Source organism: Chrysoperla carnea, chromosome 5, assembly GCF_905475395.1.
Source record: "Chrysoperla carnea chromosome 5, inChrCarn1.1, whole genome shotgun sequence".
In the NCBI taxonomy this organism is placed as follows: Eukaryota; Metazoa; Arthropoda; class Insecta; order Neuroptera; family Chrysopidae; genus Chrysoperla; species Chrysoperla carnea.
Window position 1 is genome coordinate 34,882,822 of NC_058341.1, and position 19,779 is coordinate 34,902,600.

General features: G+C 28.4%; 3 protein-coding genes across 3 annotated transcripts; 2 read left to right on the top strand and 1 right to left on the bottom strand.

Annotated features, from left to right (window-relative positions):
• The first annotated feature begins 5,455 nt into the window (after positions 1–5,455).
• LOC123301136 lies at positions 5,456–6,413 on the top strand. Its single transcript, XM_044883869.1, has 2 exons — positions 5,456–5,588; positions 6,193–6,413. Exons 1-2 carry the CDS (start codon positions 5,456–5,458, stop codon positions 6,411–6,413), a joined length of 354 nt encoding a protein of 117 aa, XP_044739804.1.
• Positions 6,414–9,723: 3,310 nt separating this feature from the next.
• Positions 9,724–12,355, top strand: LOC123300703. The gene is made up of 4 exons (XM_044883324.1): positions 9,724–9,932; positions 11,232–11,293; positions 11,368–11,518; positions 12,088–12,355. Exons 1-4 carry the CDS (start codon positions 9,746–9,748, stop codon positions 12,195–12,197), a joined length of 510 nt encoding a protein of 169 aa, XP_044739259.1. The 5' UTR covers positions 9,724–9,745; the 3' UTR covers positions 12,198–12,355.
• A 2,768-nt stretch (positions 12,356–15,123) lies between these two features.
• On the bottom strand, positions 15,124–18,335 carry LOC123300704. Its single transcript, XM_044883325.1, has 4 exons — positions 18,128–18,335; positions 16,721–16,782; positions 16,092–16,254; positions 15,124–15,455 (listed from the first exon to the last, which is right to left on the bottom strand). The coding sequence occupies exons 1-4, from the start codon at positions 18,261–18,263 to the stop codon at positions 15,361–15,363; spliced, it is 456 nt and encodes a 151-aa protein (XP_044739260.1). The 5' UTR covers positions 18,264–18,335; the 3' UTR covers positions 15,124–15,360.
• Between the last annotated feature and the right edge of the window lie 1,444 nt (positions 18,336–19,779).

The following is a 19,779-nucleotide window of genomic DNA, read 5'->3' on the forward strand; positions in this document are numbered from 1 at the left end:
ATTTTCGCCGCATTATTATGTGTTTAGAAATATTTATTGTTTTCGTTTAAATTTATTTTTATAATTTAGTTTTTATTATTAAAAGATGGAAAAGAAATCCTATTTATTTTGCAAGTCCATAATCCTTCAAATTTAAAATAATTAAGAGTACTAAATGCCAAACTCAAAAGTAGATCTTCAACCAAAAGAAATAGCAAGGAAACCATAATATCATAAAAAAAAGTTGATTTTAAGAACGTTGAATTTTGTGGTTTTTTTAATTGAATAGATAGTGATGAAGTACGCCTGGTACCTGACAACGGTTGTTTAAACTGCGCTAAGTTTTTTTTTAATCTTTTAAAGTCCTTTTGTTAATCATTTTTCATGTCTTTTAGCACATAAAATAAAAATACCAAAAAGTTAACGCTAACTCCGCACTAGTATTATTCTAATAACTAAAAAAGTGAAACTTACAAAATTATAAAAAAACTCAGACTATTGCTAGTTTTTCTTTGTAGCTCTCGCCAAACTGATCCGATTTTCAAAATTGAACCAAAAAATTATGATTCAGTTTTATAATAAAGAATGTAATTTTAATTTGCCAGATAGATTATTCAAAACGGATTTCATTCCTACCTAAGATAAAGAAAGAAAGAAATATCTTAAATTCAGTCATCTTAAAGTCAACATTGCCATCTCTCGTACCAATAGGCAAAATTAATAAATTCCATTATCTTACCCTTTTGGAACTAGAAAGTGATGTTTTCAATATTACTTATCCTTTTCAGTTTTTTTGAGGTTTCGATCTGCTATAAAAATCAACGGAAAGTGCTCCTCCATGATTTTCTGAATTTTACATCGAAACATTCATCAATTCGTAACTTTAACTATTGTCCAATACTTAATAACCATGATAAAATTCTGTAAAAAAAATTCCACTTAAAAAAGTCAAACCCGAAACCCTTAAAGTTTCGTCATGCACATTCGCCCGTTAATATAATTCTAAAAATGAATTGAAATATATTATTTTCCACTTTTCATATTTAAAATGTGTTCTTTATAATTATAAACAGGAAAATAGGAAAAAATTCATACTTAAGGTAACTTTGAGTTTTGCATTTAGCTACTCTATTTAGAATCCAAGGTTTACATATGCTATACAATAATTACTTCTCACTGTCTTCTTCAATTTCATCCTTCTTCCAAATTTTATTTATTGCTGAACTTAAACCGTTGCCAAATATAGTTTTGTAGAAAAGTAATCTGTATTATGTATATATAAACCTTGTTTAGAATCTATACCGGAAGAAAAATATGCGATTTTGAAAACACTGTAAAACAAAAACCGATGAATTTTCTAAATTATTTTTACCAACTTAATATTCATAATATAGCGTTAAGGAAATTACATAAACATTAATTTCCAATTAACTATAAATAACATGTTTAAAAACTAAATTTTAAATTAAGTAAATGTTAAAGGACTTAAGAAAGCATTCAAGAAAATTTAGTGAATGTAACTAGAACTGAGAGTTCAGAAACACATGCTTTCAGGCGACCAAGTTATACACAGCTTTCCACAGGATTTAAACAATCCATTGTCAGTTCCGTTTTTTCAGTGCTTCAACAATTGGTTGCCGGTTATTCTGGTGTTCAGTTTCTTTACCTGCTGATAATTTTCCTTTCAGATAAAGTCTCAAAAAAAATCGAAATGCGTTAGATCCGAGTATTTATAACTTACATAACAATTTAATTTAGTTAAAAATACAAAAATGGTAAATAAATAATATGCAATTGTTTTTGGGATGGATTGCAGCGTTTTCAAATTTGCACTCTTCTCTATATCACCAGGTATTTCCCAGAGACAGCTTTTCAACGACCTTATCTAGGTCGTTATTAGTACGCCAAAAAATGCCCTTATATATACCTTTTTAGTGTATAAAGGAATACTATTAAAGGATGTATCCATGAAGTTCGAAAACCTTCGATTAAAATGGAAAATTGGGAAGTTTGAATCAAAAATCTAAAATTGCATTTCCGATAGATTTTATCAAATATTATTTTTTTATTTTTAAGTTTATTCATCGAACTTCTTGTTTATTCGAGCGTAGTCGAACTTCTGACGCAAGAACTAATGTATTATGTATGTATAATTAATTATTAGAAAATTGTTGGAAAATGTTTAAGAAAAGTATTCTGTAAATTAAAAAAGTGCCTAATAATTGTATAGTATAATTAAAAATAAAAATTTTATAAAATAAATTGTTCATTTTCTCTCTACAATCATTTTCATCCATACAATCTGTAAATTACCAGATTCAAAAAGACTTGGCTATCTAACCTTTTGTGGAAGCCAGAAAGATAACTCACACCTAGTTTTAAAATGAGCTTACGGTATAAAGTAGAAATCGTCGTTTATTTGTATTTTAGAAAATTGCGAATTTACTCAGGAATATCACCAGAAAACTTCCGAAGAATATGCCCCGTGGTGTGGCATAGATAAAATTAAGGCATAGTGAAAGAAAGTTTTGCAAAGTTTTACTTTCACCCGAAAAAATAGTTTGCAACTTCCTTTATTTGGTTAAAAATGCTTTTTATTATAATAGTAAAATAAATTTAAAAATTTTATCATTCATAGTGAGTAAACATCATTTGATATGCAAATTTCGTTTACAGTTTTTATAGTTTTTTCATTCTTACAAAAAATAAACATAATCCTACGATAAACTATTTTATTTAAATAAAAGTGTTTCCAAAAAAAAAAACTATTTTGCTTATACAAAGATTTCGAAATATAAAAAACAAAAAATTCTGAACTCCATTTGAGAAATTCAAAAAAATAAATTACTAAATATTTTGAATAGAATAAAATACAATTTCTAAGATAATGCAAAAATAATAAAAAATTGATTCCTTTGAATTTACAAAATGCAGCTTTTTGAAATAAGTTGCTGTATCATTTTGAAAGTATATTAAATTTGAAACAATTATAGCCAACCTACAGCTCCGTATGCCTAATAGTATTTAAGATATGATGCGTGAAAAATTTATATAGTTTTATAAAATTTTACTTATGTTAAATCGTTAAAGATAGAACAAAAGTTTAAATGTTAAAAATGTTCCTTATAAAAAGGTTAAACATCTTTTGTGTAAAACGATTTTTAGTAAACATCATTATTTTCTCGTGAGGGGGTAAATTAGAGCAAAACTTTGCTGTCCATTTTCTCTTAAATATAAAAGATAGAGAGATGAAAATTTGTAGGTAGCTTCGACTAGTGAGCCTTAAAAAAAGTTTTTATAACAAACAAACAAAATTATTCCAGAAGATAAATGGTGGCCGGAAGGTGATGTTAAGCTCCATTTTGGTATGTTATTTGGACCCTTTAGGGGAGTGTCAGACTACATTTTGCAAGCAAAAAAGCAGCTTTACATCCCGTTTTGTGATTTTAATGTAGAATTTGTCTGGCGTAAAACTGAAAATCAATAAAATGTAGTTTAGCCCAAATATTAATAGGATTGAGAGCCACTGATTGAAAGAGGGAGTATTGTCCAACAAACATATATATATTAGGAAAATATATTCCTAGATAATTTTTTATTATATAAAAAATAAAATTTGTTACTCATGGATACCTTATTATGAATGCTAATTTGAACGATAATATACACTAAATTAATAAACTCTACAGGTGAGAGCCACCTTTATGGCCCACACCATCAACTTTCTAACATATGAAAAGAAAAAATTGTTCTTTTCGTTTGTGATGAAAATAAAGTCTGCGCCATTGCAATGCTTACAAGTAAATTACAGTAAATATTGTTGCTTAGAGGGAGGGTAAACATATTCAAGTGTTGCAATATTGAGATGCCTATTTCTTTTAATTTGTTAAAACTTTAATAACACTATTCAATATTTCTCAAAAGGGATCGTTTTACCGATTTTGTAAGAATAAGTGGATAAAGTAAAATGGGCATTGCGTTTTTTACCAAACAATTCACATAAAATAGTAATTTTTCTATTACGCTGAATTTAAATCCACACATTCAAGATCCCCCCACATAACGGGAAATAAAGGGAATCATTTTACCTATAACAATAAAAATAGGGATCATTTCTCATTTCTCAAAAATATGTCCATTCACGAACCACACATTTATACACAGGCATCAATCTAAGAAACGTAGATATGTTGAAAATTTTGATTTATATTTTCGGATCCATTACAATAACTTCCCTAATTGGGAAGTTAAAAATTATTTTAAGTATTTAAATAGACATACATGACAAACGGATATAAATAATTAAAAAATTATTTCAACGAATTTATATTCGTCATTGAACAAAGTACATCCTAATCGATCGTTGATATTAATAATACATTAAAAATATATCGCTTTTATTATGTTACCTAAAATATTATATTCGTTATTTATTGTGATAATAATTACAATTATGGGTAATTACTGTTATTATTATTATTATTATTAATTTTTATTTGCATATTGCATTTTGCTTTAATTTTTTATCGAATTATTTTGTAAATATATTATTTACATAGTTGGAAATTAAAGTAGTTTAATCGTCCTGGTGTAAGCCCTGGCAAACAAATACGTTTCAATATAAAATCTCATTTCAAATGAAAAAAATTTGCGTAAACTGCGAAGCAATAAATCAAATCTTTGACTTTTTTTGAAAATTTCAAATAAATCAGTTGGTTGGTCTTCAAAAGCTTTTTGCTCTTAAACTTTAAATCATTTATGTATAATGCGTTACATAAAAATATGCTATATAATGCTATATATAAAAATTTAAGGTGTCAGAATTTGCATTTGTTACTGTAAAGAATTCGGAATAGTTTTTTTTTCCTGACCAAGTATGTCTGATTTTGAAAACAAGCTCAATTGAAATATAGCAGACTTTTCATATAACTGAGAATTTATCTAATTTCAAAACTAATAGAAGGATTTTGTGTTCAAATTTATTGATATTCATGTAGAGAGTAAGAAAGAATCCCAGGATACCAAAATCTTAAAAAACTTTGCGGATTTCAGTGTTTGGATCTGATCGGCTAAGTTATATTTACACATAAAAGTCAATTTTTATATAAATCAAAATAGTAGGAGAGATTATAGATATTTCAAATATCGATTTTTTTCGGCTTATATTTTACTCGCGAAAATTTGTATACCATAAAAGTACGTATTTAATGAAATAAAAAATAAAGGAATAGTTTAATCATGTTCAAAAATTTGCTAAGTGGTTTCAAGTTGTGTTTTATATAATCGAACAATTTTATTCGAACCTTAGATTTAGAAAATAAAAATAATAAGGAAATAATAATATCTAAACTCAGAATAGAATAGATATTTAAGATACATTGAGTTAATAAACGCACCATTATAACACTTCAAAAACGTTTCTGTCTCCTTTTGCTTATCATTAACTAACTGTTTCTTTACAGACTCAAATCAAGAAATGACAAATCGGATGGAATATCCGTTGTCCCCAGCCTTACCAAATAGAGTAAGAGCTATGGCAAATAAATCTAGTAACGAATATAGATTGCAGAAAAGAGAATCAGATCCGGATGCCATGGCAGATCCAGAAGGTAAATTTTTTGAAGTATTTATGAAAAAGTAGCTGCATACTTTTGAATTCATACGCATGAACAACAGGCTCGAAATATGCAACCGGCTTAATAAAAATCAAAATTTTAGTAAAATAAAAACAAAATACTCATCTACTTTAGAGCATAATAAGAGCTGAAGTTGGTGCAGTTGGATGAATGCAGACGAAAAATATAGTTTTTCAATATGTAATTAAATTTTCAATTTTCAATATTTTGTAAATTAGTTCAGATTTCGAAAAATTGTATTCTTACTTTTCGTCTAATATTGTCAAATTATAACATAATCAAAATCACCATCAAAATTTAAAAAATATATTTGTGTCCCCGCTACCGTACTCATACATCTTTAATTAGTCTGGTATTTAAATAAAATCAATCAATTTCTCCAAAATTGCCTCGTAAATACTTAATACAGGTTGAGGAGGCACAGGTTGCCCTTTTTTAGTATCTCGCTATTATTTCACGAAAGAATGAAATAACCAGATCCGAAATTCATAGGAATAAATTACCCTGGAATTGAACATGTTTTGATGTTTTTTTTTTTTTTTTTATTACTGAATTACTGAAATATTCTTACTTTTAGGAAGAGCAGGTCTTGGGGATATAGCTAAGCCTCTCAGTCAGTCGCCTATGGGTCAGTCACCCTTAAGCTCGTTAGCCTCTGGTATGATGCCAAAAAAAATCATTATGGGTACCTTTCAAGCTGCGATAATAGAGCCAAGTACGGGTGATTTACAAAACTTGGCGGGAGGCTTACAAAATTTCCAAGGATTATTGGGAGGAGGAGGAGGAGGTACCAAATAAAGTTTTTTAATTAGCTTATTAATTTTAAATTTTTTTATACTTATAATTATGTAAAACATAATAAAAACTATCAAAAAAATATTTTTGTTCTATTTATTTACCAAATTATACTGGGAAATTATTTACTTCAAGCAGTCAACAATAAGGAAGGTAAAAGCAGGCTTAACTTTTAAAAAATTTTAATAAAAAATACTTTATAAGTACTTACAAGCAGAAAATAATTTTTTCAATCCATCACTCACTCATACACGACTATTTTTAAAAGCTTGAGGTGCTCAATTTTAAAATATCGAGAAATATAATCTACCTACTTTTTTTTCGATTCATTCTTGATATTGAGCGCCTCAAGCTTTTACAAATAATCGTGTATGAGTGACTCATAGAAAAAATTATTTTCTGCTTTTTAGTACAATGAAAGTTTGTCCCTTAAAAAGTATTTATTAATTTAATTTTTTAGTTACGACTAAAATAAAGCTCTTAAACAATCTATTTATAAAATATACTGGAAGCAATGGGAAAATCAAGACACAATTACCCTTACCATGCATTGTCATCCAAATTAGGCGTGCATGCAAAATTTCAGCTCAATTGGTTGACGTAACTGCTTCAAAATTGAGTTGCAAGAATCCACCCAGACAAACATACATACCTACATACATTGCAAGTTATTTGAAAGCTTATAAAAAATCAGCAGTGGTTATAGTATGACTATACCATTAAAAGAATGGGCTATTTTTATTAGGCAGATTATTTCTTATTATTAATTTATTCAATGCCTGCTGAAACCCATTTTAAGACTATTTTCGTCGATCTATTTTAAGGCACTGATTTTCGCATGGCAAAATTATTTTCCCAATGTTTATGGTCTCTTATAAAACTAGCCTTTTTAAACATTTATAGAATTCTCAAGTCTTTCTAACAAAATCAATACATGAAAATATTACATCGTGTAGCCACTAGCAATTCCTCGAAGTTTTACGAGAGTAAGGCTTCTTAAATTTTTTTTGCTGTGTTCAGACATTTTTCATGATTTGAATCTTACTTTTGGATTTTTTTAAAACCTATGCCAGGGATTCGTAATTTAAACGTTGATGAGATATTTTTTTTACTCTCTCTTTTTCTTTCTCAAATGAAATCTTCTATTTCAGGTACGCCAGATAAAGAAAAATGTTTCAAGCAAAAATTGTATGTACTAAAGGGGTGTATCTCACGGGCACCTTGAATTGAATCTTGATCTTCAAGGTCAGTTCAAAATCACCTCGTTTTCGTTACTGGTGAGAGATAGAAGATTGCCACAAATCCCGAAAATTTCTTTCCCCCCAATTGGATTTACCTATAGGGTCCGCTTTGCTTTCCTTTCCCCTAACCCTTATAAAAATTTCTAAGCACATAGAATTTTCCATACAATATTAAAGTTACTATTATACAAGATATACAGAATGTACGATTTACATCTAGGCATATAAATATAACGAGTTTGACAGAATACATGCGTAAAGCAATGCATCTAAGTGAGAGGTCTATACATGTGTTGAAGCTTCAATATCCGTTGAAATAGTTGTAATAAACTTGGAGAGTGTGAGTTTCTTAGTCGAATAGATCAACTACAGCAGATAAGCAACGATACAAGTCTCTTTTGCAATTTCATATATACCCTATAATACCTTTTACTTAGAAGCATTGCTTAACGCATGTACTCTGTCATACTCGTGATATTTATATGCCTAGATGTAAATCGAACATTCTGTATAAGTTCGAATACTAATAGTGACCTTGTTTCGATGTTTACGTTTGAGACAAATTACACTTACCGAACAATAAACAAACAAAAAATTTACATAATCAACACACATATGCACACCATTACATTTTTGTAATAAAACTTGACATAATAATAATGATTTCAATTTTGATTGACAGGGAGTTATTTAAAAATTCGAATTGCATGCAGAAAAATGTCATTTTCGATTTTCCATCGTCGCGCACACATAACATTGTTTACCATCATTAAATTCAAATTTAAAAAAAAAAAAAAAAAAAAAAAAAACATAATTTGATAAAATAATGACAAAATAGGTACATCACAACTTATGTCATATTTTATTAAATCAAAATCAAAATCATAATAAATAATTTGCCTAATTATTGATTTCCTTTCAAAGAATTACCTCTGTATATATAATAATATAAATGTAATGTAATCAACCTGAAAATTTGATAATAAGTCGATGAAGTTTAAATCTAATCTTTACGAGCTAGATTCCTCTGATTTAAAAAACACCTTTTTGGCCATAAAATTGATATCAAACGAACAGACTTAAATCATTCAAATCACAAAAGTTTAGCATAATAACATAATACAGATATGTAAAAAAAGAGAAAATAATAACTAATCAAGTTAATTACTAAAATATCTTGTATATTCTTGAGTACTAATATTTGAACAATATTTTTTATTAACCATTTTTAATAATAAACAGTTCAATCTCACGTACACGATTTAAATGGTTTTCGGCAATTCTTTTTCTACGTATTCTTTTTTTTCGTTTTTTGAAATCTACATGCTTTGAGACAAATTCTAAACCATACAAATTTCCCCCCAGTATGAAATGAGAATCAATAGATTCTCTATTCGAAGCTAATTACACACCGGGACACAGAGACATTCCAGAATATTCCAGAAACCAACGAGCTTGCTAGAAATGGTACAATACTGCCTGACACAAGCATCAATAAATATCCGGAAGTTCCATTTGCCAACTGCAAGTTGCTCCTCAAAAAGGATATCTTAACAAAGGCCTATCTTAGATGGAGGGCTGAACGCCAGAGCCTGGCAGTGTATCACGACTACTGTAGGAGCTGTCACAGTGGTGAGGAGGAGAAGACTATTTCCTCTTGCCATGAGGAGATGAACTTACTTGAGCCAGCCTCTTTTTTACGACCTCTCTGACCTAAAGTCCGTCGACGTCAAAGTACTCCTGCTGTTCTTAAACAGCTCCAAATTGTTCATGAAGTAGTGGCCGAGAATGGGCCAACCCTTTTTCATTAACACAACGGACCCGATGGGCTGTCTAAGTTAGTGCTTCCCCAGGACAGCCACTTTTACCTAACCTAACTTAGGTATATTGTTTTGGATGCAAAAGGGAAAATCCAAACAAGCTTTGCCACCTTCAGCTAGATATAAAAGTGAATTGTACATAGAGGTTGTGTGGCGTTCACATAAGATTTTTACTATATAAGTATTGTAACTACAAAGTAAATAAAAATACTAATTTTAAACGAAAATTACTTATTATTGAATTTTGCATGTTATCCTATAAAAAAGAATAAATATGGCTTTATCATTTAAAACAAGTTGTATTTTAATTATCGTAAATATAATATGTTGTTATCAATTGATTAATTGTGAAGATGTAGTAAATACTAATGCATCGATGGTATCATCTTCAGAAGTTGTGAATCGAATACCTTTACAACAAGCAGTGGAAACTTGTAATTCAACATATAAAATTGATGAGGGTAAGCTTTGTGCTTTTATGACCTGAACACTGTTATCTATGAGATCAGAAAGTATGTGTTAGGAACGTTAAGAATTTGTTAATTAACCACGATAGAATTTCAAATCTTTGGTATAATTTTCTATTTACGAGATTGAAATACCTTAAAGAGTTGAAATGAAAATGGTAACAAAAAATTTAAAATTTTATTTAAGTATCAATTAATTACCCTTTTATAGGTCTTTTGTGAAAAATTCATATCGAAAAACACAGACTTTGATAGTTCTCATGAACCGTTTAGTGAATCGATATGAATTATTCACAAAAGGATGATTAATTGATAAAGAAAATAATCAAATAACAATTGAAAGATCATTTTGCCCGATCTTCGATAAAACGAGGTGTCCGTTGGTTAACACCTCGGACACGCATCAAATTCAAATTAGCTTCCAAATATGTTAAATCGAAACTAGGCAACCTGGTAATACTGTTTTTTCGAAATTAAGCACTTAAAATCCTGAATTTGTCTCTTCAAAATTAGCATGACATTTGTACTTGACTCACCATAATATACCATGTATATATGAAATATACATAGTATATTTAGTTTAGTCCAAAGTTTGTAACGCCTAAAAATATTCATGCTACGAAAAAAATTTTGGTATAGGTGTTCATAGAATCACCTAATTAGTCCATTTCCGGTTGTCCGTCCGCCCGTCCGTCCGTCTGTGGACACGATAACTCAAAAATGAGAAGAGATATCAAGATGAAATTTTTATAGCGTACTCAGGACCTAAAAACTGAGGTCGAGTTCGTAAATGAGCAATATGGGTCAATTGGGTCTTGGGTCCGTAGGACCCATCTTGTAAACCGTTAGAGATAGAACAAAAGTTTAAATGTAAGAAATGTTCTTTATAAAATAAACAACTTTTGTTTGAAACATTTTTTTGTAAACATCACTGTTTACCCACGAGGGCGCTTATTAGGTGCAAATTTTATAGTATGCATTAATATGGGAATATCAGTGTGTGTGTAGCTATTTAAAAGTGGATATCTTTTTTTATTAACGTGACGTCAAAAAACAAACGATTGCTTCATCAACACTGTCTATACATGGTATTTCAACAATTAACTCAGTCAATTGTTTGTTTTCACTTGTTTTTATTTTATTTCTGTCGAACAAAAATATGCCTTAACCTATACAAACGAACATATTACGAAATAATGTATCTACAAATGTTTCTACATTAATGAAATAATGGCAACTTAACTTTGTTGTTGTTAACAAAAGCAAAATTTTAACGTCGTCACAAAATTTCAGCCTGGTTAAAAGAATTTAATAACTCTGGATCGTTTCCTGATGAATTTAAAACTGAACCAAAAGTAAGTTAGGTCTACATGAAAATTTTATTTTCTGCCAATTTATTTAAATGTCTAAATAATTTTTATATTTTCAGTGCTTTGTGAATTGTGTTTTAAAAGAATGTGGTATCGAAAGTGAAGATCAAAAATTTGATATTGCAAGTTCTGATTTTTATTTGTCATCTTTACGTTCAGAACGATTAGGTGATATGATAGACGTTATTAAAAGATGTATAAAGCACACAGGTAAAGTATCCCAATTTAATTTAATACGGTATAGACAGAAACGGGGATGCGAGGTTACAAAGCGGCGTCGTTCGCGGAGTCGCGGAACACAAAATAATAATTAACATACAATTAATTGTGACAACTATATAAGTATGCATCAACTAAAAGATACTTGAATTCTATAGAGATAGCTTCCATAACGTACTCCTTCCTCCTTCCTAATTATTACTACACTGGCGACCCGCCCCGGCTCCGCACGACTGCAATGCTGATACTAAATATACTGCAGAATGTGTTTATTTACGACATCACATTAGAAACTTCTAAAATTATCAGTGTTGTCTACTGTAATATTCATGTATTATACTATAAACCTTCCTCTTGAATCACTCTATCTATTACAAAATCCGTTGCGTAGTTTTAAAGGTCTAAGCATACACAGAGACAGACAGACAGCGGGTTTTCGTAATAAAAGTAGGTAAGATACAACCGATACCGAATTTTTGAAACTCCTTAAGGGGCACCAAATTTTTAAATCGGTTCCTTAATTATTATTTTTGAGTATACACAGTTACTATCTTTTGCAGATGAAGAAGAGAGTGGAGCGGATAAATGTGAACGATCCTACGTGTATGCAAAATGTGTGGTCGAAGAACTGAGTCGACGATTTCGATCAGGAATAATTGCTGAACTCTAATAATTTTGGCATTGATTTTTGAATTCATATACTTAGATAAATAATTATGCTTTATTTATTTAATACTTTTTGAAAGACGCAATTCTTATGATGTTACACGAATTATTACCTATTATTATGTTATTACAATATGTTATTGTGAAATAAAAACAATTTCAATTAAATCAATCACTTCAATAATAATTGTATAATAAGTAATGCCAAACCTTGTAAGTAAAAAACCTGAAAGTAAGTTTGTAAAGCTGGAAAAAACTTTCAATAAATAGGTACTTTTTTTTACTAAAAAGTAGAACAAAAATTCCTTAGTTGCCATTTGTAAAAAAAACATGAAAATTTTAAAATATCCAAGATAATTCCGAGCGTCTCATGATTTGCAAATATAATATGAATGGCTCAAAGAAAATATTATTTTCTACTTTACAATAAAAAAATAAACTACAATAAAAATTTGTCTCTTTAAAAGTATATTTTATTTTAATTTAAAACTAAAAAATGTAACAAATGTAAAAAGTATAACAAATACAGTGGAAGCGACAGGAAGAAGGTGTAGAATCATGTCATGCTTATCATAATTATTAATTATCACCAAAACTGAACCAGCAAGCCAAATTTTTAACTCCGTAAAAGACAAAGAAGTGGTTCTTATTATAAGTTTGCAAAATTTGACCAAACTAACTAATTAGCATTGCAAGTGAAATAAAAAATTGTCATAATACTTACTAACTTAACGAATAATTCTAGAAAGGATAAAACTAATTTCATTAGAAAGGTAAGATATAATCGCAATTACCCATGGTGGAATTCGAGACAGGGTGTCAAATGCTATTGAACGCTCTACAAGATATTGTACATTTCAAAATAAATCGATTTAGACGAAAGTGTTGTCTTGCAATATTATAATTCTTAATTATTATTATAATTCTTAATTTGGAATATTATAATTAGTTTAAACAAAATTTAATTTTGAAAAAAGTTTCGTACATTTGTTTTAGATGTTCATTATATCTAAAAATATCGTTTGTACTTAGAGATCAAACGTTTGAGAATAATTTCTCAGAGATGTAATACCTATTTCCCAAACATTTGAGACTTATTTCCTTACTTACCTTACCTTACCTTACCTTATTTTACGCTTCTTTTTTTACTGTTCCGTCACTCTTTTTTCATTTTTGATGAAAAAAGTCAAGTCCTTAAATTAATATTAGGAGAACATGTATTAAAAATAGTAATTATATGTCTAGAGTATTAAGAGAGCATCTGCTAGTAACTCTTTATTATACAGGGAAGTTATTTGTGTGGACTTCAAGGATTGCACCAGACGAATTGAATTGTTTTTTTTTTTTTTTTTAGTCAAATTTTAAAAATTTTGACTCTAAATGAAAGACCCTATAGCTTTTTACAAAAGAATGTAAAATGGAAATAATTCATAAGATTGTTTTTTGAGTACATACAATAAAATATTATATAATAAGATATTTTACCCTAAAGGCTAAGGAAAATTATAGTACTTTTTTTTTAAATAGAATAGACATATACACAGTTAAACAAATAAAAGATAAACAGGGATGCAATAAAACTGCTTTAAAACTTTTGTCTTTTTTAAAATTCCTGCTATGTGTTTTAACTCACAGAAAAATTTTATGTTGTGTATTTAAAGTACACAGAGTGACAATTTAAACTTGAGATTTACATGGATGAATTATTTATTTAAATTTGTGATATTTTTTAGTTCAAATTATTTGTCTAGCGTGTTTTTTCCTAAGAGGTACATTTTTAGACCCTGAGTATATTTTTCGTCAAACCTAGACATAATACGCTTGAAAATGAGTAGTGAATCATAAGATATATAAGATTAAAAAAATCATAATAACAAATAAAACTCGACCGGCTCGAAACGACTTGACCGAATGCTGACGAACATTTATTACGAAGTTTTAAGTGAAATTTTTTATTGAAATTATAAAAAAATTATAAAAGACTCTATATTTGTATGTTGTACTTACCTACCACTCAAAATAATATTATACTGGCTTATTAAGAATATTTGTTAAGCCATAAAGTAGTCCCAGAATATATTGTATGTACGAGAAAAATATTTTTTCTCAATAGAATGGTAAAAGTGAGCACTCATACTATGATTTGTATATAGATTTGTCTAAATCAAAGTGATTTGTCTACGGTGGAATTTTTCCTGCAAATTATTAAATGGGGCCAATCTGGAGATATAAAGATCGAGTCACACACAACAAAGATTAAATATTCTCGTGTGTGACCGCACAGAGACTTACGAAACAAAGGTACAAAAAATAAACATCTTCTTCCATTCTACACTCACAATCGAAAATAATTTAGCATAGCGTCAATTTGTACTGAAATGATAAAAATGTTTGCAAATAAAAAATCAAGAAAACAAGGCTAGAAATCCAGCATGAAAAGGATTAAGGTGCCCGAAAGCCTCGCATAGAGTGTGAATCAACTTCGATTCGGTACAATATGAACATACAATAAAAATACAGCCGAAATTTACAACCTCCTTGATTTTCGAAGTTGGTTTAAAGACTACAATATCAAATGAAAACTATTTTTATTTGTCTAATTTATTATTTATTAGATTATTTTTCATAAAATTAATAAACTCATCCAAAAAATTCAATTTCCATTTTGAATAAAAATTTGATTTGGTACTATGCCAAAAAAGTCAGTATCATCGTTCAAAAGATCTTCAGACTTTCTGACGAGAAGTATCTTCAAATATTCTATGGAAAAAAGAACAATATTTTTGGTATTTATGCATCCAATAAAAACTTTCAAAAGTAGAAAATAATGTTCTATTTTCTTGTTTTATTTAGTTTTTTATGTCTTCAAGAAATAAATTAAATTTAAAACAGAAACGAGGTAAAAAGTTTTTCAACAATTTATTGTTTTCTTTGTTCTTAAAAATTTACTACATTTCTTATTTCTATTAAACAACAACAGTTTAAATATTATCTAGTTTGAGTGTCTTACGACTCTACATTAACTAACCTACGTCGAATTTTTACGAAATAATTAAAATTCAAGATAACTTTCTTTCAAAAGTTCATATTTTTATCTCTTCTTTGTGTTATAGATCGATTAACCTTAACATAATTATTAAATTAGTTAAAGATTTTTAACTTTAATTTTAAGAGACGCTTACTTCACCTCGCAATAACTCATTTTCTTTAGTGATGAAACATTTCACAAATTTATATGTTCGCTCGCACATATCAGCATGATCTAAAAATAATAATTTTCAATATTATTAATTAGTGCAGTAAATATGTAAGAAAATACCTCAAATTTTATAATAATTCTAACATCCGGTTTTTCAACGGGATATTTAGGAGAAAAATAGTAGTTTTTCAAAAAAATCCTTTTACAACAAACCAATTTTTTACCAAAGTATGTTTTTTTAAAAACTAAACATTTTTTTAATGAATCTAATTATTTTAAACTCTTTTGCTTTTACTACATCTTTAACAAACCATAGTAAGTATGACCATTGAAGATCAAATCAATAATTTCCTGATTAATTAAATTATTATTGTATTAATTAATAAATTAGAGTAAAATTTGTTTTTTTTCCAATTAAGGTTATTTGTATTATTTTGAAGTGTCTGTCTGTCTGCTTGTCTATAATTATTAAGTGTGCGTTAATCTCGGAAACGATTGATTCGATTTCAATGGAACTTTCACGAGTTTTTCAAACTCCAATATTTGCTTGAATACATTTTGGGTCATTATGTCCTCTGTTTTTATCTGTTAATATTTCCATCGTTAACAGAAGGAATTCTAAATTTTACTTCTTTAGAATGAATACAATGATTTTCTATCAGAAAATTAAAAATAGATATTTTATAAATCATTTTATACCAGTTTTAGGTCCACATTTTTCAGAAATTGCCATTAATTCATTTTGTCTTGAGTCATCATCAGTTTTCATACGACCAAAATATTGTACAACTTTACAATTGTCATAAGTTCCATCTTCAAGAGAAACCATAAAGGATGTTTCAAACAAACAACGTAGGAAACACTACAAAACATTTGAAAGCTTATATTTTATGCACCAAATACAACGCGGCTGTTTTAGACAAATAACATGAGTCATTTTATTTAAAAAAAAATCCTTAAAGTAGATGTGAGAATAAAGTAAAAACTAACTGCAAAGCAATCCTGATTCATCAATTCTATTGATGCGCATTTCTGACAATCATGCCGATAATTTGATAGAACTGTTCCTTTTCATTCGCTTTATGCAGGTGTCTGCCAAAGTAGAAATTATTTTCTCTCTGTGAAATTTCATAACTACGAAAATTATGAAGTTTCCATTTACTTTTTACCGCAATGTCAATGCTTTCAAATAGTCTTATGATACAATTTATTGTTATTAAGAATTTATCGTGTTATCGTGTAAGCATGTTATTTGCCAATAAAAGCCACGTGATGCATGTTATAAGAAACATTTTACATTTTATTTCTTTAATTTTATTTAATTTTACCTTTGGGTCCATTTCGTTTTCATCTTGTAATATTCCCTGGTCATATAAGTAAAGTAATTTTTCTAGAAATGAGAAAAATAGTTATACAGAATGTTTCTATAAAAGAAATTTTTATTTTTGGGTACAATTTTAGTTTTTATATTCACAACTAAGTGATAGCAATACCACTTTCGAAAAATCAATTCGAGTCGCTATGTTTATAATTTTCGTCATTTTAGAGTTTGAATTGCTTTTCATTTGAATTCATTTTTAAAATTTAACACTTAATTTGGTCCCCAATCTCTACGAAGAATTTATTAAAAGCTAAATTGGAATCGATGCAATGTCTGAATTTCGGATTATTTCAGAACAAATTTAAAATCAAATTTCTTTGGAATTGTCTTAAAGATTTCAAAAATTGTTTTGACATTATATTATTCAGCATTTCCTAACTAATCATCACGGAATTTTCTATCTTGCCTAATTTTAGACGCTAATTTGTAAGGTGTTTTTTATCACATTTTAAATCCATAAACCCAAATAATGCAAAATATGATCGATTGACTATAGAAATTAATTATTCACACAAAATTCACGCAAAATAAAAGGGAAAGTGGTCTATAATGATCCCTCTGAGTAAAATGATCCCTCGTTGTTTTAAGTAAACTATTAAAGCCTCCTAGTATATTTATCGATAGATGGTTTCCGTGCGATCAAATTAATCGTTCAACAAAGACTTATGGCGATGTATAAGCTAATTTGTGTTTCGTAGCAAAAAAATTAATTTTGATGCTTATGATTTAAGGTAAGACAAATTTCAAGGAAATATTTTTTTTTTTGTATTAATTTTTGCCGGCTGGCTGTTTTTACTCTTGGCTTTTGTTGACTTTTAATAATATTATAACACATTCACAGGCGTATAATAAATTTAAAGGTCAGTTTTTATGACGAAATTCAAATATGTCGTTAAGGGTAAAATGATCCCATTTAAATAGACTAAAATGATCCCGCATCATGTAACGGGTTTTGAATACTTTTATTTAGATAAATTTACCAGTGATTTTTAATTTACCTCTCTAAGAGAACAGTTAATATTTTATGTGAACTGTTTGATAAAAAATGCAATGGGGTCATTGTACCCACTATCCTAGCAAGGTCGGTAAAAACGATCCCTTTTGAGAAATATTGAATAGTTCTAAAAATTTGAACAGATTAAAAGAAATTTACATACCAATATTGTAACATTTGAATAAATAACTCGAAAATATTTCGACGTGGTACATATGTCGAATAGTTTGACTATAAATTACATATTTTCTTAAGGGGATCGTTTTAGACCATCTTCCCCAACGTTAAAAATGTATTCATAAATGACAATGGTAATGATAAGGAACGCCTCTTTACTCATAAACTAACAAAACTCATTACCTGCACCAGTTTGATGAGTTTGATTACACATGTCTGTTATCGATTGAAAATCTGTTTGATCAGTTTCACAGGCAAAACAATATTTACCAAAATTAAGACATACTACTAAAGCAATGATTTTTAAACTTTGTTCCATACTGAGCAAATGTTTTTTATTTTTTTTTTCAGATGCAACCAACGCTCTGTTGAAGTTTACAATTTTGTCCCGTTAAACTAGAAAGAAAACTGCTCTGTCAATACACATATACATATATATAGGGTAGAGAAAATTACCGGACTTTTAAAATTATAGCAATTGTCAACATTGTTATATGAATATTAATTGCTTATAAATATTAAATAAAATAAATAACATATTGATTTTTAATGTAATAATAATGCACAGGTTTTGTTGTTAAATTTAATAATGTAAATTTAACATTGAATTATACTGCAATTTAAATTAAAAATTTGTATCGTATTATAATATAAATTATTTGTAAATATAATATCTGCACCAATTTGTTCAATATTAATTATATACAGTACTGGAAAATTATATTTACTTGCATAGATACTTTCAAAATATAAATATCTTAGGCAAAACTAAAACTATAAAGTCAAAATATAAAAAAAACTGTTAAATAAGGTATTAGCACCATAAGGCCACTTAAGGTATTTCGATACCAAAACAAGTGAAATTTACAAAATTTAAAAAAACCACAACAAATGCGATTTATTCCTTGTAAACCGAGTTTTGGAAACTTAGCTATAAAATATTCTCAATCGAGTCGGTTCGACTCTTTGGGGCTACGATGCCACTGAGAAACATACAGACGCACAGATAAACACTTTAAACTTGTAACACTCCTTTTTAAATCAATATCAAAGTGATGATCAAGGACATCAGATGCGATGAAAAGGATACTTAGAGAGCTATCATTTTTTGGGACAAATTTTATGAAATATTTTAATTAAAATTGAAATATTTCAGTTGGGTTTGTTCTTTTGAATTATTGTTTTGAATTATTTGACCATTCTTTTTTCGAAATGAATTGAGCCAGGTTTATTTGACCATTCATTTACATAGTAATTATTTATATGTTAAAATTATTTGCCATGCCTTTTCCAAACTGAATCGATTTTGAAGATCATCGCCAATTTTTTGTGCTTTCGGGTACAAAATCTAAACTCGCACATGAAACATAACTAAGAACACCCTCCGTTAAATTACCTTTCAAATGAAATCAAAAAAGTTAAAATCGGTTCATTCGTTTAGGCGCTACGATGCCACTGACAAACAAACACACAGACACACACGCACACACATGAAAATCATTTTAACGTAAGAAAATGTGGTATCGTAAAAAAATTCATTTATTTATCAAAGAAATCGACCCACCTTAAAAAAAGCTACCTTTATTTCACCTAGAAATTGACATCTAACGTCAAATCCTGACTTACCATATAAGCCTTGTGATATCCTTGAAAACTTCTTACAGGTCATGTTCCAATAACTCAGTATCCTAATAACTTGTTCAGTCTTATCCTTAAATTTGAAAACCTTATATTTATATCGGCTCTAACTTGGTTAAAACTTGTAGCTAATTTTCCAATTTTGTATAATAATATAAAATATTGATTATCAAATTATAATGAAAAATTATGTTCCT